The 25638-nt window shown below is 46.2% G+C and overlaps 1 protein-coding gene across 2 annotated transcripts in view; it reads left to right on the forward strand.

Annotated features, from left to right (window-relative positions):
- The window catches only part of myo1d (myosin 1D), an 88402-nt gene that overhangs the window by 49902 nt on the left and 12862 nt on the right, over nucleotides 1-25638 (forward strand). For both annotated transcript variants that reach the window (XM_072712470.1, XM_072712471.1), the window contains exons 18-22: nucleotides 13077-13300; nucleotides 14142-14280; nucleotides 14418-14522; nucleotides 14844-14957; nucleotides 18112-18266. In XM_072712470.1, coding sequence (XP_072568571.1) covers nucleotides 13077-13300; nucleotides 14142-14280; nucleotides 14418-14522; nucleotides 14844-14957; nucleotides 18112-18266 — 737 coding nt within the window. The remainder of the gene's footprint in view (nucleotides 1-13076; nucleotides 13301-14141; nucleotides 14281-14417; nucleotides 14523-14843; nucleotides 14958-18111; nucleotides 18267-25638) is intronic.

Consider the following 25638-nt stretch of genomic DNA (forward strand, 5'->3'; position numbering starts at 1 on the left):
GAATGCGACGTGAATGGCCTACAACCTGGTGGTGACCTTTGGCATCTCAGCGGCCATTTGACTGCAGAATGGATTTTGCAGGTGCAGTGTGAGATCGGGCAGAATGCTGGCATCTTAAGGTGCCCTTTACTGTGTCTTTACAGGATGGAATTGGCAGTGTCATAGGGACACACGGTGACTTTCTGGTTTTTGTACTCTCAAAGTGATTCCGCACATCGTACAAATGAAATCGGTCAGATTTGGATATATGCTGATCACGTCCCTAATTAAAGGCAAATTAATTAAACGATGTACCGTTCACGGTATCCGGGGATTTTATTTTTTTTTCTTTCTCGAAATAGTGATAGTGTGCTTTAGTGAGACACCTTCACGTTCTCCTCTCCTAGTTCTGACTGCCTGAGAGACAGTTCATCGCTGTTTGGCTTATCCATGACGACCTTTAGCAACACAGGACCGTGAGCTTGGTCGGCAGAGGCCTGACATTTTGACTGTCGCCAGGCCGCGGCTCCTCGGCGGGTCTGAGGAGCTCGAGAGCGAGGTGGTGCTGGCTGATCTCTGCCCAGAGTTGAGGGATGTTCTTCCACAGTTTATGCAGTAGGACAGATCACATGCGGACACATGTGCCGCTTTCCAGTTGCCGTAACTCTTGAGCGGACCTGGGACGTTCATTCCGTGTTTCTTCCCCCCCCCCCATGAGCTTTATTTAGGGCTCTGGATCATCTCCTGAGCCCCAAATCCCCTCCGTGTGCCTGCCAATCCCTTTATCAGCACCTCACAGAGCAGATCGCCCTGTGCTAATAGAGCCCAAAGCATAAGAGACGCCCCAGTCACACTGATACAAGCCTCTCCCCACAAACACTTGACGATTCATCTTCTATGTAGAGCACTGAAGCTACCTGAACAGCCTGGATTTGTGGCTTTTTTAAAAGGAGGGCATATTTTCCAAAATTCACAAACGCAGCAGGTGAGGCAGAAGAACCCGTCCAGTAATAGAACGATAGCTATAAAAACCTGAGTAGCTGTGTTGAGCATCTAGATCACGTTTTTCCATCATGTGACTTCCTCGTTCGCTTTCAGCACTGTCTGCAAGACAATAGATGGCCTTTTGATCTCCTGCTCCCGTGTTTTGTCAAAAAGCAGAAATAATCCAAAATTTTATGCTCCATATTTGTTGTCAGAATCTGACATGATAATCTTATGTATTGGCCCACACTGTAATCTTAGCAGCACAAGCCAAGTTAAGTTGCCAATCATCAGCATAACTGACCATAGCTGAGGAAAAAACCAGACACAATGGCTGGATTGCATCCAGGGGAGCAGCCTGTGTTAGCATAGCAAGATGCTAACTGAATTAGGTTTTCTCTTTGTCTTCCCAGAAGCATTCAGACATTGCTTTTGGTGATGAAATGGTAGTAGTGTAGTTCTATTCACACCTGTGGCAGAGATTCTATGGCAAAAACAACAGACTGGCCATTTTGCTTTAGAAACAGTAAAGATTTCCTTGTTCCTTGTCATTTAGCAACCTTAGCAGTTAGCCTTCTGCTCACATAAGGTGCCTTGCCTCACTTTGGCTTTTTGAAAAACTAAGCGGCACTTTATATTTGCATTGTTTTTCAGTTTCATTTTAGGAGGACAAACTGTTTTCCCCTCAGAAGGAGCTAAATAAAAATCCGGAGGCCTGACCTTTCGGAATGCTAACGGCAGCCGGCGCGGCGCTAAGCCAGGGCCGCGGGAAGTGTGCCATCTTCTTCTTGGCGTCGTGGGCATCAGCCACACCAGTCTGAGACAGGGAATTAGCCAACAAGACAAAAACATAGACCCCCTCAATTATTCATGGCTGCTGCTTTTAATTAAATTTTAATAGCTGCCGGCCCACTCTGTACTGTGTAGAGCCTTCCCTGGGTCTGGGGGCTGTAAGGCTGCTCCTGTTCTTGGATGAAGGGTTAATCTATCGGCAAGGTAATCGCACCAAACACAGTATATAAATAATCACATTGTAAAATATGCCCGTTTGGATAATGGGACGTGTGCCCACTGGGGCTGCCGCTTTCATCTGAAGAAATACAGAAACTCCCCCCACCTTGAGTACCTCGCAATAAAATTTGCCGGGGGGGAGAAATTGCAAAATATAGGACAAATTGTGCCCTGTATCAGTTCGATGGGGTACCCAGCGTTCTAATGTACAATACGGGACAATCCTGTAACATACAACACTGGTGGCCGCTCTAGAGCACATATATGCAAATACACCTACGTGATCGTTCCTGTGGGGGGGAAAATTAATACAATTGAGGACCTTTTCTAATCGGGGGAAACATCAACACAACAAAATGAGGTGCTCTGAGGAAGCATTATTCAAAGACAATGGATTCGGCGGTTCAGGAGGAATGCAGCACTGAGTGGGCCGAGTGGTAACCGGCCATTGGATAGGAGGACCCTGTCTAGCCGGGAACAGATATGTACCGAATTCTTAGCTGTCATACTGTGTTTCAAGGATTTTGAAAGATCGGTGGACATTAGTGTTAATTTCGTCACCTATTTTTAATTTAGTCTTAGTCTTAGTCTTGTGCCAAATGTCCTTGTTAGTTTTAGTCATATTTAGTCATTCACATATCTTTTTTTGTTAGTCAAGTTTTAGTCGACTAAAAGTCTCGTCATTTTAGTCTAGTTTTAGTCAAAAGAAAACTCAAGGTATCTTGGTCAAGTTTTAGTCGACTAAAAGTCTTTTAATTTTAGTCTAGTTTTAGTCAAAAAAGAACTCAATATATTTTAGTCTAGCTTTAGTCAAAAAATTGTAGTCTTTTTTAAAATAACACATTATTACTGAGATTATTACTGATACACATTTCAGTAAAAAAAAAAGTGTTTCACATATCTCAAACATTGGTTAAATGTCATAATTACCTGACAAAATACACTTGTTGAATGATTTTTGTTGAATGCAAATGTTAAACGTGTCTGGTTTTCAATTTCTGATTTAGGAGACACATTCACAAATGATTAACCTGTTCTGAAGAGCATTTTATTTTAACCAACACAATTCAAAAGCTGGGTCCCAACAGACTCCGACTGACAACTTAAGTTACAAAGATGTCGTTTAAGGTTGGTGGTGTTTTCCCCGAAATTCTTTGTCCGCAATGTTTCCCGTCAGTTATGATGACACATTCTGACTTTTTGTCAGTATCATTGTACTTAAAATGCGACCAAATATCGAGCCTCTTCCTTCGACCTAGCATGTCGTCGTCGCTCGTCACTCGTGTTCGCTTTGTGTGTTGTGTGTTCAGCAGGAGTATGAGACCTGTAACTTGAGCAACAGCGCGAAGCCGCGAAATCGTTCTGAATATTTTAAAGCCGTAACAGCTGATGAAAAAGCAGAGACGATTGTAGACGAAAATGAAGAGAGATTTTATCTTAGTTTTTATTTTATGCAAAACATTTTCGTCTTGTCTTTTTTCGTCAACAATAATCCATGTTAATTTAGTCTTAGTCAGCGTTTTTGGACAGTGGTGCAGTCTTGTCATCGTCTCGTCTTAGTCATGAAAAAAAAGGTCGTTGACGAACATATTTCGTCTCGTCTCGTCTGACGAAATTAACACTAGTGGACATAATAGCCGCTTTGAGAGCATCGTGTCAGGAAGGGAGATGTTCAAGGCCACTTTAAGGAGGACGACGGCTGAATGGGCTGACATTAGGAAACTGAAATTTGTCATGTTTTGTGCAACTGGTCCGAAACACACAATGCTGCAAATCTTATGCTTATAGACGCCTTATACATGCTCAATCGGGGTGGTTTCACCAATGCTATATATGCTTATGTACCTGTTTTACAAATCCACTGTTACAGGCAGTTAGACCACAGTTGTATATGAGTTTGAATGTGAATGAGTTGAAATACAAATCCTGTTATTATACGAATTGTAATGAATGGTTTGTTTAACCAAAGGCCAGTTCGGTCTCTCCTGTGTTCTGTGTGGTGATATGTGAGTAGGTGCTTTTTGCCTTTCGGACACAATGTAAGCCCAGCAGCCTTGAGAGCAGCTATGTGCCAAAGAGCCATTGCTGTGTAGCATAATGAAATCGCCGGGCACGTGGCACCTAGCATTTTACCTCCGCAATAAACCATTATCTCTTACGGCCGACTAGACTGCTAGAGACTCAGAAAATGGACATCAGATAATGATTTGTATCACAGGCTTACACCTTGAATTTTAAAACCCTATGTTTGCTTAACCATGTTAGATGCTCAAAATCTTATCCTAAAACAGTTTAAGCTGCTGTTTCACAGGATTTATTGTTTATTGTTATTTATGGCACAAAAATGATTAAGATGACGTGTTTAAATATATACTAAGCATATAAGCATATATTTTTGCCAGCATACAGACTACATTTCAATTTTCATTCACGCTGTAATTGACTTTCATTACATTTTGAATTGAGCATTTTTCAAAACTGTCCAGCCTATGCAAGTAATGGTATTTTAAAAGGGGGGGGGGGGTCCTGGGGGACCCCCCCCAACTGCCTTTTGTTCCAGCCAACACCTTAATTAATTAACTTTGAGCCATTACAGAATACTGATCTGGCTGTCCAGCCAGGCTGAAATGATTGGTGTCTTACATTTTTTTTGGTATAATTGCACCTATAAAAAATAAAGTATGCTCTTTGACTTGATTTTGGTTGATTTGTGCCCCTCAAGCAAACCATTGCAGATTTATAGTAGGGCTACATATTAATCAATCTTTCAGTTTCTTGAAAAAAAATTAGGTATCTGTTAATTAGAAAATGACTGGCATTTCATGATTACGCTAATTTATAAAGGCCAGATGTAAATTAAAATTGCCTTTATTATGAATGCAGCTATTAAAAATCATAAATCTAAGTAGTCAGAATATGATGGACCTTGATTATGTCTGATATTGAAGAACTCTCTATTTAAAACATTTCATACTTCTTCAATATCATATCTTCAATATCGGCGCCGATCCAGCCATGCGTGACCGATCCACGTCCTATACTTACTTATTTAGTTTTTGGCAATCTCTAAAAAGATTGCTCCTATTCCGTGTTAAATCTATTTGTACAATCAATCGCACGACAGCTCTTTCCCATTTTACGTGTGTTTTTTTTGCAGCATTCAAATCTAACGCTAACGCTGCCCCTCAGTCATTTTTGCTACTCGGTGGGTGTGAGTACAGTGACTTCCGCCTGCTGTGACGTCATACGCATACCCTTCGTAACATGAGACATGACGATCTGGGAGTATTTTACGCTTTTAACAGAAACCAGTAGCACACCGATTTGCAATCTTTGTAAAATAAAGTTTTGAGAGGTGGGAATAGCGTTTAATGGACAATCCTACTTAACGAAGCGCACGCAACTGCGAGACAAAAAAAGCAATGGATGATTTGGGAGTCGCTAACCTGGACTGTCCTGCAAACTGGCTGCAGCTTGTGATACAAGAGGGGCTGCCATCGCAACAAAGTGTAACTCAGCTGACGCCAATAGGAGAAAAATTGTGTTCAAATTTTAAGAATTTGCTACTTGTGTATACTTGCTTTGAAGATATTCATATTGAACTGCAAATGCCTCAAAATGGTTCAAACAAGACATACGAACGAGGTGGAACAGTACCTAATTAAATATTTTTTGTCATACATTTTTCCATCTGTATTTATTAGCTTAAAAAAATATAAAGTATTACAAAGTTAAAAATTGCTCTTGTATCGGTATCGGCAGTTGTGTATCGGAATCGGATCGGAACTGGAAAAATGTGGATCGGCCCATCCCTAGTTTTAAACAATACCCAGGATTCACCGGGATGTTCCAAAATTGAGGAAAGTATGATGAAAATAAGACAATGCATATATTTATATTATATTATACTTATTTAATACTGATTTTAATATTCCTTACACCATTGAATAAACAAAATTAAACAACAAAAGTAGTAATCCACCATGGATTGACACAAAGGTTCCACTGATAGGTTGACCTGTAGCTGTACACAGTAATATGTGTATTGCCTAGCATCTGTGATACTGTACTTAGGTAGAGCTGATGCCACGTTTGTTTGAAGTGAAACAGTGGAATGGAGAGAAGGTGGGGCAGCCTCCTGTTCTCCCTACAGAGCCCAATCCGGTGTCACTTCAAAGGCTGTGGCCCTTCTGCAGCAGTAATGTACCCCTGCTGCAGACTGCTGTATTAACGCTGGGGATCATAGCAGCATATACACAGTGCCACACCTGAGAGTGTTGACTTTGAGGTAATTGAGGTGCTGTTGGTATTAGATGCTCATTATTGTGCAGTAAAATCAATATGGTTTCAACTGAAGAAAACACTGTATTTTTTCTAATAAATGGTGTGAAATTTGCAGTGTTTTAGTGCCTTTATTCAGTGTATCTTTGAATTTCGTAGTTGCTTTGAGTGATTATTTCCTTCCACTGAAAATATTATACTGTCAGAATATCATGAGATTTCCATTAAGAATTATTCATGTTGTTAAGGGGGGGAATTCCTGCCGGCTACAAACACACTGCATGACCAGTGAAATTTCCGCATATTTTTATGCTGTTAAAAACAGCTTGACTAAATGGTTGATTTTAAATCTTTATTTATGTTTATCTTAATCTTTATTTTATTTATATGAACAAATACATTACCTAACTATGCAAAACTGTATGTCATTAGTAGGCAATGAGAAAACAAATTAGCCTCATGTATTGTGATAATGTTTTCAGTGGAGAAGGTGATCAAGAGAAAATGACTCCTGTCTTAGGTTGTTAGCTAACGAATCCTTTATGACCACCATGTTGGTGATTAAAGACTTCTGACCATTAATTGGAAAAAATAATTTAAAGACGACATCTGTGTGAATCTTACGGAAGAGGATTAGGACCACCATGAAAATATTATTTGAATTCTGACTTTTTTCTCAGAATTCTGACTTTAATCTCAGAAATCTGACTTTTTTTTTCTAAACAGAATTCTGAGAAAAAAAGTCAGAATTCAAATAATACTTTCATGGTGGCCCTAAATCCTCTTCCGTAGAATCTGCTGATTGTTTTTTTTTAGCAGGTAAGACTACAGCTGATTTCTGGAAATAAGTGGAACCTATTGCAGTTGTACTGAACGCTGCTGTATCATGGCCAAAAATGCTATCCCTTCAGATGATCAGTTATCTTCCTTGCTGTCATTGCCATGGTAACATACAAAACCATTTCTGGTTGCCAATATGACAGATTGACTTACGGAAAAATATTGGTTAAGCAAAGAGTTTTGATAAGCAAAACTATATTAAAACATGCATGCATTTTATCATGTGAAAGACCTGGTAGTATTTTACCAAGGTCCATATGTACAGGCAGCTGGTGTCAAACCTGGAGTAACAGTAATTGCAAAAGGTTTGCATTCTCTTCTCTGAAGTCAAAATAAGAAATATTAGTCACAATAAAATTACGCAGATACTCTATGAATTGCATTTAGTTTTGCAGAGATCTTCAGGGTGGCCCCTCTTATTTACCATTGTAGAGCAACAGCATCCAGAGTGTGGCTTTAATGTCCTCGGCTGTGAAATGGCTTATCGCTGAAGAGAGATTTGGGTGAGACGGCTGCCGCTTAGTGCCGCGGCGCCAGACGGCTCTGTCTGTGCTTGTTACCCTGCAGAATCCCCTGAGGGTGGGTGCTGATTTCCCAGATATGATTTGAGTGGGCACCACAACGCAGCCACATTCAAACTACACAGACATTGAATGTTTATGACGCAACCTTACACATCCATCCATCCATCCATCCATCCTTCCCTCTGCTAAGTACTTTCCCTAGTCAGAGTCATGGGGGCATGCAGCCTACCCCAGACTTAGGCATCCCATCCAGGGTGTACCCAGTGTTATGCCATATCATGTGGGTATGTACACTGGGTACGCCCTGGATGGGGTGCCTATCATGTGGGTATGTACACTGGGTACGCCCTGGATGGGGTGCCTATCATGTGGGTATGTACACTGGGTACACCCTGGATGAGGTGCCTATCATGTGGGTATGTACACTGGGTACGTCCTGGATGGGGTGCCTATCATGTGGGTATGTACACTGGGTACGTCCTGGATGGGGTGCCTATCATGTGGGTATGTACACTGGGTACGCCCTGGATGGGGTGCCTATCATGTGGGTATGTACACTGGGTACGCCCTGGATGGGGTGCCTATCATGTGGGTATGTACACTGGGTACACCCTGGATGGGGTGCCTATCATGTGGTTATGTACACTGGGTACGCTCTGGATGGGGTGCCTATCATGTGGGTATGTACACTGGGTACGTCCTGGATGGGGTGCCTATCATGTGGGTATGTACACTGGGTACGCCCTGGATGGGGTGCCTATCATGTGGGTATGTACACTGGGTACGCCCTGGATGGGGTGCCTATCATGTGGGTATGTACACTGGGTACGCCCTGGATGGGGTGCCTATCATGTGGGTATGTACACTGGGTACGCCCTGGATGAGGTGCCTATCATGTGGGTATGTACACTGGGTACGCCCTGGATGGGGTGCCTATCATGTGGGTATGTACACTGGGTACACCCTGGATGAGGTGCCTATCATGTGGGTATGTACACTGGGTACGTCCTGGATGGGGTGCCTATCATGTGGGTATGTACACTGGGTACACCCTGGATGAGGTGCCTATCATGTGGGTATGTACACTGGGTACGCCCTGGATGGGGTGCCTATCATGTGGGTATGTACACTGGGTACACCCTGGATGGGGTGACTATCATGTGGGTATGTACACTGGGTACGTCCTGGATGGGGTGCCTATCATGTGGGTATGTACACTGGGTACGTCCTGGATGGGGTGCCTATCATGTGGGTATGTACACTGGGTACGCCCTGGATGGGGTGCCTATCATGTGGGTATGTACACTGGGTACGCCCTGGATGGGGTGCCTATCATGTGGGTATGTACACTGTGTACGCCCTGGATGGGGTGCCTATCATGTGGGTATGTACACTGTGTACGCCCTGGATGGGGTGCCTATCATGTGGGTATGTACACTGGGTACGCCCTGGATGGGGTGCCTATCATGTGGGTATGTACACTGGGTACGCCCTGGATGAGGTGCCTATCATGTGGGTATGTACACTGGGTACGCCCTGGATGGGGTGCCTATCATGTGGGTATGTACACTGGGTACGCCCTGGATGGGGTGCCTATCATGTGGGTATGTACACTGGGTACGCCCTGGATGAGGTGCCTATCATGTGGGTATGTACACTGGGTACGCCCTGGATGGGGTGCCTATCATGTGGGTATGTACACTGGGTACACCCTGGATGAGGTGCCTATCATGTGGGTATGTACACTGGGTACGTCCTGGATGGGGTGCCTATCATGTGGGTATGTACACTGGGTACACCCTGGATGAGGTGCCTATCATGTGGGTATGTACACTGGGTACGCCCTGGATGGGGTGCCTATCATGTGGGTATGTACACTGGGTACGTCCTGGATGGGGTGCCTATCATGTGGGTATGTACACTGGGTACACCCTGGATGAGGTGCCTATCATGTGGGTATGTACACTGGGTACGCCCTGGATGGGGTGCCTATCATGTGGGTATGTACACTGGGTACGCCCTGGATGAGGTGCCTATCATGTGGGTATGTACACTGGGTACGTGGGTATGTAGAATGTAAAAGAAATTAGTTTTTTTACACACTGTTTTCTGTTTTTTTTTCCTTTTGATTTCAGAATTTTGATTATATATGATATTTTTAATGCATCTAATTTATTATGCCTATTATTGTGCCTCTTACTTATATAGATAAGGATTTATGCAGATAAAATTTGTCTGATGCAACAATAGACCCTTTGAAGTAACACTCATTATGAGGTTTAATGGCTCATGTCACGTGATTAGATTAGGTAACGTTAGATTGGTCGAGTCCTCATTCAAAGCAACTGCACTAATGAGCTCGACACCTGGGCTCCCATTATGTCCCTGTATTCTGAGGGAGCCCGATATGATTTTCAATTTAAGAAAGACATGGCGAAGGGGGCGGGGGCGGGGGGGGGGGGGGACAGTAAGGGCTGAACAGGCTGTGGGGACAGCTGTCCCGAAGGAGATGGATGTGGGCCCGAGCGCGGGCCGTTATTTGCCTAATTACTGACAAATGGCTGCACAGAGGGGATAAATAAAAGGCAGCACAGCATCCCAGAGGCCGCTGGTGTCGGACCGGCAGCCCGCGCCATCCAGAGCAGCCAGCCCAATTTACTGATAAGGCTCTGGTTAGTCTCCTTATCTGCTAATCTGCCTTGTATCACGTTCTTCACAGTTACTGATCCGGTGGGAAGGAACCACAATAGAACTGACCATTTAGGAGAATGCCATTTCCTTAGTCATATTCAAGATGATTCAATCGCAATTTTATAAAATGAAGTCCAATGTTAATTAAAAATATCAAAATATGCAAATAAGATAAAATCCCATTCAGCACATAAGTTGGCTCATAAGTGTTCTTCTGGGTGTATTTGTGGCGGGGTTTTGAACCACTAATTAATTGGGACATTTTCTCTTTTTGAGAGAAAGTCATCGATCCATGAGCACGGGCCAATTACTTCTGGTAGCTGCATTTAACAACGAGCGCCGCTGAGAAAAGCGAGCCGGAATTCTCCAGAGCCTAATTGTGCCATATTTATCCTAATGGGCGGCCAGTTTATTAAGGCCTCCGTCGGCCCTGTTGTTAGTGCGCGCGTGCGCGCTCATTAAGCCCAGGCAGCATAGGGAACACAGCGTCACCTGGTTCACGGCATTCAAGCGTCTAGCTTCCAGGACGGTGCGCGTGCGGTTTGTGTGTTTGACTGCTGCCAGAGAAATTAAGCTGCTCTCCGATCCATTAATGTGTCAAAGCTTGAATCAGACATCATTGTGGAATAATAAACAGTTATGATTCTGCAAAAAGCATAATCAGGGAACGCCGATTGCACCCTTTTCATTTAGAAATGTGACCTGCGTTTTTTTTCCCTCCTTCATTTGCAATATTTTTTCACCACTTGCTCGGTTTCGTGTCACTGAAAGACGGAAGTTGCGTGTGATCTCAATTTGCCTTTCATGAGCTTGTAAATGTTCACTGGATAGATGGGCCGAAAGGCCGCACTGTGCCGGAGTGTTCTAGAAGCAATTTTGGTGCTGCGATTGAAAGGGGGGGGGGGCGGTGCCCTTTGTTATATTGGGTCTCAGGGGTGTTGTACCTCTCCTCCTCCCGTCCGATAATAAGCACAACAGCCTTCATTAAACCATGCAATGGCATGAGATGGAGATCTGTCACTGCTGCCCAAGCCATTCTGATAGATGCCCTGCCTGCATTCATATATTGCTCCTGTTATTAGACAGATTCTGTAGAATGGTACTCCCTGACCCTCACCCATCCTCCTCTTTTTTTACGGGCAGTCAGAGTACGGTATACTTGATCTCTTTAGCTGATACTGAATAAATACTGTGCCTCCATTTTCCGTACCTGCTTGTAGGGTACAGGGTTGCAGTGGCCCTAGAGCCCGTCTCCGCTCGCAGGGTGTATACACGTAGGCACAGTCCCACACCATGGCCAGTTTAGAGGCACCAGCTGCGTGAGGAAAACGGAGTACCTGCTAACTACGCAATCGCATGGACGTAGGTGTGAATCCACGGCATCAGTACCGCATTAATGAGTACTTAATCTGGATGGAATGAACAGCTTCACGTTCATGCATTAAGCCTCATGTTGCTGAAGCAGAGCAAGGTTCAACATACCTGACCCAAGAGTAAGTTCCTGGGTGCATACCTGACATTACTCCCGGGTGCATACCTGACATTACTCCTGGGTGCATATAAGGTAGGCGCATTCATGTCATTGTCCTCAGATGTTGTAGTCAATCCTGCACTGAAGTTACCAGGCCCACCCCCTCCGGCTACAGTGAAATATCCCTTTCCTGTGTGACAGCCCAAATTGCCCCCATGCTGCCCTAGATCCATCCCTTTCTTTGGGGGTGGTTGTAGCTGATGTTTTTGTTCTCAGCGGTGTAGTAGTCCGGTTGGATATTAGTTGTGAGGCCGCAAACTCCTCAGAAGCATGAAGCTGGCTGGAAGCCATCTCTGTCCGCTTCGACTCCTCCTCCATTATTCACAGAGGGTAGAGCGTAATGATCCTAGCAAAGGGAGCCAGGGGTTGGACAGTAAAGGCACGTGGGGCAGCTCACCCCGATCCCATCGATCCTCATATTGATCTCCGCAGACCCTCTCTGCTTGAGCGGACTTCAGAAGCAGCTTCGTGATGTTGTCCTCCATGAAACATGTGGCGTCTTTGTTGCACGCTCCCTAAGAGTGAAATGTAGATATGTCTGATCTTAGCATGTGTTTTTTTGCGTGAATGCCAGTAAAACGGGACATGAGATCTATAGCAGCTCTGGCTTATTATGGCTACAGTTTATTCCGAAGTCTGTCTTTGATTTTGTAGGCTTGCTTCACTTATTATGGGAAGCTTCATTACAGACGTTTGTAATTCATCATGATACAGTAAATATAATCTAGCTTCATACACGTGTCTTTGATGACTTCCATACGGGACCAGATGAAGTCGTTACAGAATACAAGGCAGATAATGTTTCCCCCCCCCCCTCCCCCCTTCTGCCTGCATATAAACATTTTAATTTGAGGTATATGGGTTTTTAAACATTTTATTCTTATTTATAAATTGCATTTGTAAGTCTGTCTGTCTTTATTTTTATGACTTAGTTTGGACCCCCTTGTGCAGTCAGACCCTACACAGCTGCACTGGTTCTCTAGCTTATCTGTATAAGTTGGTGTATTTAGAGAAGGGCCTCATCCATGCAGGTAGCAAGGCAATTGTCCACTACTTCTTGGATTTCAGGTACTTAGCCCATATTTTAGCAAAGGCTAACAGCTACTTTGGCCTGCGCCATTTGTATGAAACTGAACAGCGGTGTATTTGTGTGCAGTGTCCGTTGTATCCCTGTGTGTATCTGCAATCTTTTTTGAGAGACCAATGAAGGATCGCACGTTCTGTGGCTTCTGTAGGTGTGGCGTGGAACAGTGGCACGGATGCGTTACCGGCGCATGCGAGCCGCGCTCATCATCGTGCGCGCTTACCGCCGCTACAAGGTCAAGTCCTACATACGCGAGGTCAACCGGCGTTTCAAAAACGTCCGTGCCATGAAGGACTACGGCAAGCACGTCAAGTGGCCCATGCCTCCCAAAGTCCTGCGCAAGTTTGAGGAGGCGCTGAGGAGCATCTACAGTAGGTAAGGCCCAAATGCCGCAGCTGAACCGCAGACGCATGAAACTACTGCAGGGGTGTTTTTTTCTCTTTATAGTCAAGTCAAAGAATCTTTTGTCATCTTCAGCTCTATGCTACATGGGTCATTCACTGAGACAAAATATCGTTATTTTAAGTCGTAGTGCAAATGAAACTAATAAATAGAATATAAATATTGAGGCATATAGTGCTCACAGAAAGTGCGGGGATGCTCATAACGGCTGTTTTGGAACTATAATTTGGGTTTATTGCTGCTTTAAATGAATGTTTTACTGAAAACACCTTGTTTCTAATGTATATTTTTGTAAATGAATGAATAAAGTAATTGTTGCAAGACCAATAAATTTGCAATATTTTTACTGAATTAAGCAAGTATCCCAAGACACTCTGTGAGCACTGTATAAACATTACCCATTAAGAGAGGAAAAATAATACAATTTACCGCCTCCTTGTTGAATTCCTGTAATGGCACTGTGATACTGTCACACTATGTCAGTGTTGTAGTCATTGGATTGCCATTCTTGTTTACCCTTAATCTTGACCATCGTCCTGTCGATATGTACATATGCAGTGGGCCGAAATAGCCCCCGGGAGCACGGTACGACATACAAGAACGGACAGAGGCTGCAAATGCATGGAGAGCACAAGTGCAGCACCGTGCAGTAAATACACATTTGCGTAACACCAGTAAAAACCATTGTGTAAAAACCATTGTGTGTTTCAGACAGTAATCAAAGGTCCTGCTTTATGAATGGAGGTTTTGGGGTTTCTGCCCTTTGGAGAGGCGTGCTGTCAGTAGCAGTCCCCTCTGTGTTAATTGCGCTTAGGTGGTGGGCCTGGACCCTCATTAAGAGCCTGTCCCCCGAGGAGATGCTGCAGGTGAGGGCCAAGGTAGCCACCCTGGAGTCTCTGAAGGGCCAGAGGACTGACCTGGGCATACAGAGAGCTTGGGAAGGCAATTACCTGGTGAGTGAGAGGAAATGGGGGTGGGGGGGGGGGGTGTTTAATCCAGTGTGTAAACAGGTGGTGTTTTGGGTGTGTTTTAGGAAGATGGTGGTACACTCATGCACTGCGTTGGGTTTTTGTCCCCTCTGTGCCTTCAGAAGCGAGATAGCCCCGAAACCGCATCGTCCTTCACTTTGGTGTCAAGCGACCTGCAGCGCAAAGACAAGTTCATGAGGGTTCTGTTCTCTTCCAATGTGCGAAAGGTACGACACCACTGTCCGGCAGTAACAGCAACTCAGTCGCCTCAGTCCTGACCCTTATATGTTGTTTACGCCACAGGAAAGGTCCCTGTATTAGATAAACCAGCACCAGTGACGGGGAAATCATGGACCTAGATATTTGTATTGAAATGTATGGAATATTTGTGTTCGTTGGTATCACTGCATTAAAATGCGTGGCACGTGACCTCAGATTATTATTGAATTCCATTTTATCTAGACCCCTTGAATGCTTCTCAGCCTGACTTTTAAAATTGTAAACTGGAGCCTTTGCTGGTGATGTCATCGACGGCTTGTATGTTGCAGATCAATCGATTCCATAAATCTGAAGACCGGGCGGTGCTGATCACTGATCGGCACCTTTACAAAATGGACCCCCTAAAGCAGTACAAGCCCATGAAGAGCATCCCGCTATACAATGTATGTGTAGCCGTCTCTCCGTCTTCCTAAACGGCGGCTTTGATTAGCTCTGGGGATGAAATGGCATACCAAATATGCATGCCAAAGCACTAAGCCTAATTTTGGCATCTTGATATCTGCCTAACGATTGCAATGAACAATTCCTGTTTATTATCCTTTAAATGGCACCTGTTTCAATTTCAGTACACTATCGACATATGGTAAGTTCTGGGGAAATGTGACTTCAGCTCAATGAGGTTTAATTGAAAAGTGATCATAGTGATCGAGCAGTTCCTTTACATGAAAACACTAATATTATCCTTACCAGAGTGGAAATACTGTACTTAAGTTGCGTTGATGTTGCTGCAGGGTTATTGAAATACTGGGAGCCTTACATCTGCTTTGATAAATCCCCAGTGACAGTGTGCCTGGCCTGGAGCACTAGCCTTGATGTGTCCCCTGAGGACCTTACTGTCTCCTCCTCTAATCTCAAGCATGAAGGTCTCCTTCGCATTTAATCTTTTCACTTGATTTGGCAACAGTACGTCGCATTCACAGCTTTGTTGTTTGCTGTAAGTGCTATTTTGGAGGAAACCTTGAATATTCAGTGGGATTATAGCAAGATTAACCGGCTTATACCTGGAAAGATGACCTTGGGAAAGGCACGGCTTCCCCATTATGGATGGGAATGTGAAGGCATATAATCCCGCATAGACACTGCTGCCCCCCCGTCATAAGCGTAAGCTGCTCTGACGGGCCCCGGTTGCTGACTGACCACCGTTACCATGACGAGGGTCCTTTAAAAAATGGGGGCGATGTATTACTGTTCAGCAGAGCATAAATCTGAGTGGGGAGAACGAAAATGAAATACGGCTGAACAGCAGATAGGGCAATCAGAGCCGGTACCTAATGCTCGTCTTGGAGGGTTGAATTGAATGCCGTATTTGTGAAAGCTATTTAGCTGTGAGGACAGATGGGGAAAGGACAAACATTGTAGGAATGCAATAAAGGAGGCGATATTTATATACCAACCCTCAGTACAGACAGCTCAGCAGGAATGTGAAGGAGGGAGCGAGAGGTTTCAATGTGGCTGCAAGAGGAGCAGAATGAACGCAGTTAATGATAGTGATAGATAGTGGCCACTGCCTTGTGATTGTCTCTAGTTCTGCCAGAGGAAGACTGTTCATGCAAAAGAGGATTGCCGTTTAAGAGCCGCATTCAGGTTTTAGTGTGTCCCGATTGCTATACCAAGGGTTAAACGACAGACGATCAAAAGACTGAATTGTCCTGTTAAACCCTCATCAGCCGCCCCCTTTATCTATAGCTGCGTCTGTGCTCCTGAAATAGATGGTCTCGGGGATCCATGCTGCCTCAGTGGAGCCACTTGTCTTCACTAGATTCATCTGTCTGCCTGTGGTTCTCAGCTGTTAAGACAATAATTTGATTCTTTATCATTTTTATTCTTCCCTGTCAACAAAGAACCTCAAAATTAAAAGAAATGCCTTTCTGTATCAACATCTCTGTTATTCTTCCACCCCCCCCGCCCATTCCTTAACGATGTAGTTCCCTACCCAAGTCTGTTTCTCTCCCTCCGCCGTTGTCATGCCAACTTCCCAGGAGACAGGGTTGTCATGGTGACTGTGGAGGAGGGAGGATCAGCTGATGTCTGGTACCATTCAGGCATGTGTTCACAAATCTGCTTCTTCGGTCTGCTCTCTGCTCCCCGCAGAAACGTCTGTCTTTCTCTTTCTCCTTTTGTTTTGTATTATCTTCCTTTCTTCTATCATTTCTCCAAGGTTCATCTTTCCATCCCACTTTTCTCTCCTCCACTTCACACATCTTTTTTTATCCTTGGAAGTATCACATGTGATTCCCCTCCGCCCCAAACTGTTCTGAACTTCTGACCTGCTCTACAGCATCCCGAAGACAGGAGACATATCTGCCTTTGTGGTTAAAGACCAAGACCATTTGTCTGGTCTTTGCAGTGAATGTCTTGGGTTCATTGACCTTTGATGAAGTTTATCCACCTTAAGACCTTGAAAGGCTTTGCAGTGAAGGTCACCCAAGCCCTTGTGTGCCGTGTATATGGTGTGGGTGGGTAGAGCAGACTTGCGTAACCGCAGACGTGTTTAGCTCCCTCCGGAGGGCAGCCCTGTCAATATAGCTGCTTCAACCCAGAGTCTGGCTCATATGGGTGATATCACAATAATCACACTAACGTTATACTGGAACAGGAATGCTATTTAGCCTAGCAGTTAATTATGTAAAGCATTAAAGTGTAAGCTGTGCATGGCTGTTCAACTCAAGACAATGGAAAATACTGGCTGAAAGATTCATCGTCTGTGTTGCAGACCGACAGCCGCATGTTTAGCAGCAGGTGCACGACAGCAGTGTTATGCACTGGCAGGGATTGTCTCTGGATCTTTGGACGGGCGGATCAAACGCGGGGAGCTGCGTGCCTCCTTGGCTTCCGTCGCTTTGTTTTGGTGCCGGTTTCTCGTCCACGCCGGGGCTTGATCCCCCTGGCTGCTCTCCTTAGCCTGTGGGTGTCTGTCTCGCTGCTGCACGAGACCCCGTAGATCTGGGCCTGTCGGCCTGAGCCAGGAATGAGGAAGCTACCATATTACTATGTACCATATTACTATGAATGTCTGCTGAAGCCCGACGTATTTCAGTGGCTGATCTGTCCATGGTAACCAAGCCTGTTTTTTTTTTTGCCAGTTGAAATGAATCCCTCTAGCTGCTGCAGAGCTGAGTTGTTTGTTCTGAGGGGAGACTGTTGGCAAGGCTCTCTGTGGAAACAGTGGCCTGTTGCAGCAGATACAGCAGTGGAGTTGTGCAGCTGGTGTTTTGGTTCTTCACTTTCATTACCCTCTTCGGGCACCTTAAGCAGATAGTACTTGACCTAGTGATGCAGGGGAATCATTTTCAATTTCTCCAAATATAAAATATGCACTCTCAAGGTGTTAAGCATGTCAGACGTTGGAAAAAAACACAATCTAATCGGGTAATCGGATTTTACAAGCCGTAACACAGTTTCCCTGTGGGATCAATAAAATGTATCCTGTTATCTACAAATAGGTTGTCTGAGATCACACTAATTTGTGTTGGTGGTCGTGTCTCCCGGCGAGAAGCAGATGTATCAGGCTCCATGCTGCCCTGTCCCCTCTCCTAGGTGACCGGGCTGAGCGTGTCCCCTGGGAAGGACCAGCTTGTGGTGTTCCACACGAAGGACAGCCGGGACCTGATCGTGTGCCTGCAGGGAATGGTGCCCGCTGGCGAGAGCCGCATCGGGGAGCTGGTGGGCACCCTGCTCAGCCACTTTAGAAGGTGAGTGGGTGTCCATGATGGGGAGGGGCAGCCTGCAGGCTTCTTCACTCCCAGTCCCGTCACTGACCAGCATCTCTGTGTTCTGGGGACCTTCTGCTGCCTCTAAGACCTGCTGCCCGCGTCGCAACCTTCTGAGTCATGATATATTTAGCACGCTGTAAAATGCTGGTACATGTTCACTACTGGGAATTCTAGGATGGAAAGGGGGTTCTTGGGATGGAAAGTCAGACAGGAGCATAATAAGGTGACTGATGTCTTCAGAAGCTCCCAAATGTGTCTTAAAAATGAGAACACGCCCGATTTACACCCCCGATTTGTAGAGAGTTATGACTTGTCTAATCCTGGATCAGTATGCTAAGCGTCTATGCCTGTAATGGGCCAGTTTGAGCCTGGCCTGGGCAGAATGGTCACGTCTGTGGGCCCTTAACCCCCAGCTCCATGGGCGTCGCTGCAGGTGGCTGCCCTTCACTGCCAAACTTGCTCTCACCTACATGTGTGTCATGGAGAGCAAGGTGGAGTCGGCGAAAAGAGAATTTGCCCACTGGGATCAATAAATTATCATTTCATTTTTTCTATTTTACAGAGAAAGACGTGAACTTTGTCTAATACAGAGTATCTCTTTGTACAAAGTAAAGTAAAATTTGGTCTCATGGCACTTCAACGCTGCCAGATGCCATAGTGCAGTCACATTCTCTTTGTTCAGCTTCATTAGAGCACAGTTAAGACATCTGGCCTCCTGAAGGTCTGTCATTACCCCTGAGCTGCAGGAAGCACCGTCTTCTCTGCTAATTCAATTCCCTGCATCCAAAGTTACCCCGGTCCCCACCATGTTCCAGAACAATCCTTAACGTCGACTTTAAAGAGCATCCGGCACACAAAAGAAAAGCTTTAATTGTTCAGAGCTCTTTGAAACCTTCAAGTTCTGTGGCCGTGCTTAATGGTACAGTAATAATAGTGATTTTTGCTGCTGATGACAAGACCATGTCACTCAGACAACAAACTGGCTTGCTTGATTTATTTGGCTTATTAGCGCTAGTGTGGTTCAATTATTTTAGTTTCTTTGTAAATTTCGTTAATCCACTCAACCTGCTGTAGAAGCTGTTAACCTGGATGACCTTCACCTGCATGCTGGGTGTCTGGCAGGAGTTCCCCCCCCCCCCCACCCCCCACATGTCTGTATACTTAGAGATACTGTCATGATTCCGCATCTCCCAGGACTCCAGCTCCTGTATATGCCGAGTGCTGGGGTTGGGCTTGGGGTTGGGCTTAGGGTTGGGTTTAGGGTTGGGTTTAAGGTTCTGTATGTTTATGTGTGTGTCTGTTCATCTCTGTCTATCTGCATCAGTACATGTTGTCTTCCTCTTTGTGCCTGTGTGTGAATTTCATACCGGTGTCTGTGTGTCTATTTGTATGTGTGCACTTCATGTCTGTGTGTTTGAGTGCCTCTGTTTTATTCTGTGTGTACCTACTGTATGTCTGTGTACCTTCCTGTGTGTGTGTGTGTGTGTGTGTGTATTTTGGGTCTGTGGATACCTTGATGTGTGTATTTCGCATCTGCACCTTCCTTGCCGTGTGTATTTAATGTCTGCGCATACCTTGGCATGTGTATTTAGTGTCTGCGCACACCTTGCCGTGTGTATGTAATGTCTGCGCATAACTTGCTTTGTGTATTTCACGTCTGCGCATACCTTGCTGGGTGTATTCAGTGTCTGCCCCACCTTGCCGTGTGTATTTTGTGTCTGTGCATACCATGTTGTGTGTGTTTCACATGTGCACATACCGTGCTGTGTGTTATCCCTGCACCCACCTGTGGGGTGCGCTGTCTCTGCACAGGCAGCAGCTGAAATTGAGGGCGTCACAGCTGCTCCGGCTCTATTTTGAGGGTCTCCGTGTTGAGATGACGCCTCCTGAGAAGATCGCACTTACCGTGTCGCGCCATCCTGTAAAGATCTGCTAAAGCAGTCTACCTCCGCATGCAGCCTGTTTCTCATTTAAACTCTGCAAAAAAGAAGCCGTCGTAATGTTCAGCTGCGTGGTCCATAGCAGTGTGGCCCTGTTGTCAGGTGATTTCTCCCTGAATCAGGCAGGTCCTCACATATTAATACCTGAGTCTGGTAGTTAATCATGTGAGGTTTAACTCTCTCTGGCTCAGTTCAGTAAAACCCCCCTTCACCTTGACGTACATGGTGTTCAGAGCGTCTGCCGTTCCCTGTGCTCTGCAGAACGTCATGCGTCAATAGTTTCTGGATTTTCTCGCTGCATGCATCACACCCCCATGTAACATTAATCTGCTGCAGCCTGGATGCAAACAGGCCCTTGTGCGCTTCGCTTCATCGATCGCCTTAATCACTCTGAGTAAGAGCGCAGCAAAACGACCTCAGTGTGTCATCCAGTGACCCCGGGTTTCGGGGCGGTTCCGGTATTCGCCGGATGGAGCGCAGCCCGGATGCAGGATGCGTCGGCGCGCTGAATAAGTCATCGCTGCGTTTGCGAGAGGATGTTAGCTTGGGCCGGGGGCCTGTCAGCAGCAGTGGGGACTGCAGGGGGCCGGGTGACGCAAGGACAGGGTGACAGTGCTCCGCAACGCCACCGCTGCCTGTCACTCCGCCACAGTGTACCGGCTTCTGTTCCATGCGGGCTTTTGCTGGGGAGGGGGGGTACATTTTGGAGGATGTGGAAATGCTCGTTATCTATGGATGGTGGGTGGATGGTGTCTCTCTTTTTTTTTTTCTTTTTTTTTTTTTTTTTTCTCTCCTCCCTTCACCTCCAGATATCTGTTGTAAGTGACTCAGCCTAATACCTGGGGGCTTTATTTTTCTTTCATTTCCCCGGGGGCCCAAACCCCTCATCTGCCCGTGATCGATACCTCTTGCCCAATGTCGCCAGGCATGCAGATGATCATGTAGCATTTTCCATCTTTTCATCGCTCCCTCTTTTCCTCCCGCCCTCCTCCGGAGATGAAATATTTAAGGTCCTGTGTTCGCTGCGGCTCAGGTCTGCTCTATATTTAGCGTGGAGCTCCATGATTAGCATGCAACCCATGGGGGAGGCTGGGTGCTCTGCAGTGCTCCCGTCCTTTGGGCTGGGGGGGGGGGCAGATCTGTTCCTCTATCCTTCTATCTGCTCTGTGTCCTGCCCTGTGCCTCCTTAACACAGCTGTAATATACCTGCTAGCCTTGCTTATATCAGTATCACTGTCCCCCCCCTCAGGGGGTTAAACGGCATCATTGACTGATTTTATTCATCTGGTCAGCTGACTGTTTTCCAGAGCAGGCCAGTGTGAGTAAGAATCCCAAAGGTCCAACAGCAGTGGTCTGGTCTTTTTTTCCCCGACGGCTGTTACTTAGCTGCGGTCTCACCTGCCACCCCGCCTCCGCCGTCCCCATCACCGGCTTTTCTAGGATGCCAACGTCACTGCCGCAGCTCAGCGCTCCCGTCGATGGGGGGGCATGCCTGCATCAGCATGTATGGTGGTCACACCTCTGGGGAGTGAGATGCACCCCTCGGAGAGCCTGTGCTGCAGCGCATCTCCTTAAGCCCTGCTGTCACGGGGTCACCTTCAGGCACCGACGCAGGAAACCGCGTTAATCTGCATGCCTACACGCAACGTTTTATCTAGTGCGTGCTTTTCAGGACTTGGCAGAAATGTCAGCTCCACGTGCGGCCCAGCCCCCCCACCCGTCATCGATAATCTCGTACCTCGGACGTCTGTCGGCGAGTGAGAGACAGTGAAGCAGTGCTGCCCTTGCAGGGTGTGTCTGTGTCACGCAGTTAAATCGCTGCTTCGTGCAGCTAAATGCACTCACTGAAGCACAGAGGTTAGTGGGCAGGAAGCTGCACATTGCGCCGGAAGAAATGAAAAAAGGATTTATTTATTTATTTTTAACTAAATGGGATCCATCGATACAGCTTTATTTATAATATCTGTTACCTCAAAAACTGAGAAGCTGGACTTTGCACCCAGACTGCAGGATGTGGTTGCTTTGCTCCATTAACTTACCAATGTGATATTTTAGGATAAAAAAACAGACCCCTTTGTTATTCCTCATGCCCCTTCCTGCCTCCCTTGATCACGTTCCCTTTTGCGCCCCCCCTTTCCGTCCCTGGCCTTCCTCTCTGAGTGACTCAGCAGGGGCTCCTATTGCATCGATCCAGCCCAGTCTCCTTGGCAGATCAGATTATCCGTATGGGCTCCGTGTTCCCCCGGACGGCCCCTCCCTCTCCAGCCTGACCCTGCCTAACGACTGGGCCGTGGGGGCGGGGCAACGAGCCGGGAGAGAGCTGCATCCATTTGTGTGATGCGACGGGCCCAGCCGTCCGAACGAACCGTAATGGACTCTGACAATCCTGAATGGATCAACAAATGAATAGTTGCACTCTGCTGCCTAATCGGGACACAGGGACAATCTGGGATGCCGTGGGTGCCAATGAAGCACCTGTGTCCTCATAAGCGATTCCTGTGGCTGGGGGGTGGGCTGTCCGACCCCAACCCCGCTGGAATAAAACGCTCAGCCGATACCACCGGAAACAAACATGTCTTATGGAAATTGGGTCTGCATCCCAGGGGGCGGTTTAAGACCCATTTGTCGTTCCTGGTTCTGTTCTAAGTACGTTCTTTTGTCTCTGCCGAGGTTGGGATCCCCTGCACACCAGTGGCCCACTTTCTCCCTGTTCTCTTTTTCCCGGGGCCGGATCCTCCGGGCCGGTCGGGCTGTGAGAGCTCAGCTGTCCGCCCGCCCGCCCAGTCGCCCCGGCGATGCTCATTAAGCTGGTGTGGCGGGGGTTCCTGTGTCTGACACTAACAGAGCACAGGCAGGCTCTCAGACAAAGGCAGCCCCAGATGTGTCTTAGATGATGTGGTTTTTTTTTTTTTTTCTTTTTTTTTTTTTTGATTTTCACCTCTCTCAAGGTCATTTGCTGGGTTGAAATTTTTGCACTGAGCTCCATGCCTCCTATTCTGTCTCTCTGTTTTTCACATTCCATCTTTCTCCCCCTGCCCCTCCCCCTGTGTCTGACACCCTCCTTGTTTTTCAGTACTTCACCCTCTCTCTCTCTCTCTCTCTCTCTCTCTCTTTCTCTCTCTCTCCTGATTCTTCCTCCTAGCCTGCTCGCTGCAGATGCAGTTCCCATAGCAACCAGCCGGTCCATGTTTGTCTCATTTTGTCCATTAATAACCCTCCTGGCTGAGAATACTAATGACAGGTCCTGCCACTGAAAGCGAGAGCGGCTCTCGAGCGCCTCATCATCCTGTTTACCTCCATCCCAGTGAATGTGCCTCTGCGATACCCTCCTTTCTCTTCTGTCTGAGGTGTGAGCGTGTGATTTCATGCTCTGCACGTGCTCAGTGCCGTCCTTCATAGGCTCTGCAGGCTTTCTTTTATTTAAGACGAGGCCGTTCCCCGGACGCACAGACAGTTCTCCCGTGGCCTTCTGCCCATTGCCATTCTACACTATGTATCTCTGCAGCTGCCTGCAGTGAGATACAGGCTTGGGGATGGAGGGGTTGAGGCGTTGAAATAGGGTGGAGTCATGGAGGGCCGGGGCTTAATAGATGTAGCTGGATTTCTCATCCTGACCTACTTTATATTTTCTGGCCCAGGCCAGATGTTTAGTGATGCTGGCCTGTGAGGCTCACCTGTTTACCAGTAACGTAATGGGTCTCCAATCCCATTATCTGCCTCTGTAACCCTAAAACACATGGAAATTCTCCCCTAACCCTCATATCCACTCTCCTCCTGTGATCCTCTCCCCCTCATCTCCACTGACGTTCATTATTCCTCACCTTTCGTCTGGTAACACGCACCCTACACCCTATAATCACTCATAAACCCTCAGTGCACGGTGCATCGATGCTCACCCCCATGGTTATGTTCATGTGCATCGCTAATCGTTTGCAGGTCAGATCAGAGGATCGCTAGAGTGTTCCGGCTTTTAATATTAAATGCAAATGGGAATATGATGGTGTTTCCATGCCTTGAAGGATTTCCAGTAGCAGCACTGTGTTTTATCCATACATGCGGATGCCAGATTTGTTCCCTCGTGAAGCAAAGCAGCAGTTTCACCTTTGGAAGTAGCAGCTCTGCTGGTGCCACACTGGTGAGGCAGTATTTGCACTGATGACGCTGATCGGTGGGCTACGATTTACGGGAGGCCTGTTGAGCCACTGAAACGACGGCGTTTGTTGAATTTCCTACGCCGGGCTCACAGCCTCCGCACCCGTCGCCAGTTGTCTCCAGTGAACATGCCACATCGGAAGGTCGTGTTTACTGCTCACGGCCGAGCTCCCATGTCTAAATGAGCTCGCGGCACTGTCACGACGTGGCCCCGCCCCCTCAAAGCCCCGCCCCCTCGCAGCTGCAGCTGACCGCGCCGATCACTGCTTCCCTGGCTCTGATCTCATCATATCTTGGCAGGGCCTCCCCGCGGCTGCGCCGCTGGGCTTCTCTTCCTGTCATTGATCCTCCGCCCGTTTGCGGGCAAACAGCTTTGATCAGTCTGTTGAAAATAATGTGGGCGTATTCACATGCATATACGGTATATGTGCTCCTTAAACTATACACGTTTGTCCATATATGTGATACCCGTAATGTGTTTTATGCTGTACTTATTTTTAATGACCTACTTTGAAATCTCCTCCTTGGCGCTATGGGCTTCTATATTTGAACATCAGGAAGAGGGGTGGAGGCCGAATTAAATAAATCTGCAGTAGATTTGCCGCACTCCTACGGATTAATAAATATTGAACGTGAGGGGTGGCTTCTCTTAAGCTTTGGAGAATAATGGCCCCATTTTTATAGCGAGCTCGTTCTGTTTATTTTATTTTTATTTTTTTTTGAGTTTCATTTCCTGTCGCCCTTTTAAGCTTTTATATTATCAAGATTAAGTTCAACGTGAGTAGGAGAGCTGCACCCTCTTAACCTGAAGCTCTTGGGGGGGGGGATTGTTCGCCCTGAGCTGCTGCACACTAAACAAATTCTTATGTAACTGTCGCTAATAAGCTCTGGCATTTATGAAGCACGCTGGCTGCAGAAAGTTTTGATGTGTGTGTGTGTGTGTGGTCCAGGTATACCTTACCTTGTGGGGACCAAATACCTGTTTTTTTTTTTTACATTATGGGGACCAGTTTCCTGGTCCACATAAGGGAAAACTCTATTTTATAAAAGACTGCAATGAAAAAACTAAAAATGCAAAAACTCTTGTATTTTGTTTGGTTACTTATGGTTATAGTTTGGGGTTGGTTGGGGTTAAGGTTGTCATAGTTAGTATTAACATTTTTCCTGAAGAAATTAATGGAAAAAAAAGATATAATTCCCAAAAATATATAATTACATGGATGTGTGTGTGTGTGTGTGTGTGTGTGTGTGTGTGTGTG

Source organism: Paramormyrops kingsleyae, chromosome 5, assembly GCF_048594095.1.
Source record: "Paramormyrops kingsleyae isolate MSU_618 chromosome 5, PKINGS_0.4, whole genome shotgun sequence".
Lineage (NCBI taxonomy): Eukaryota > Metazoa > Chordata > Actinopteri > Osteoglossiformes > Mormyridae > Paramormyrops > Paramormyrops kingsleyae.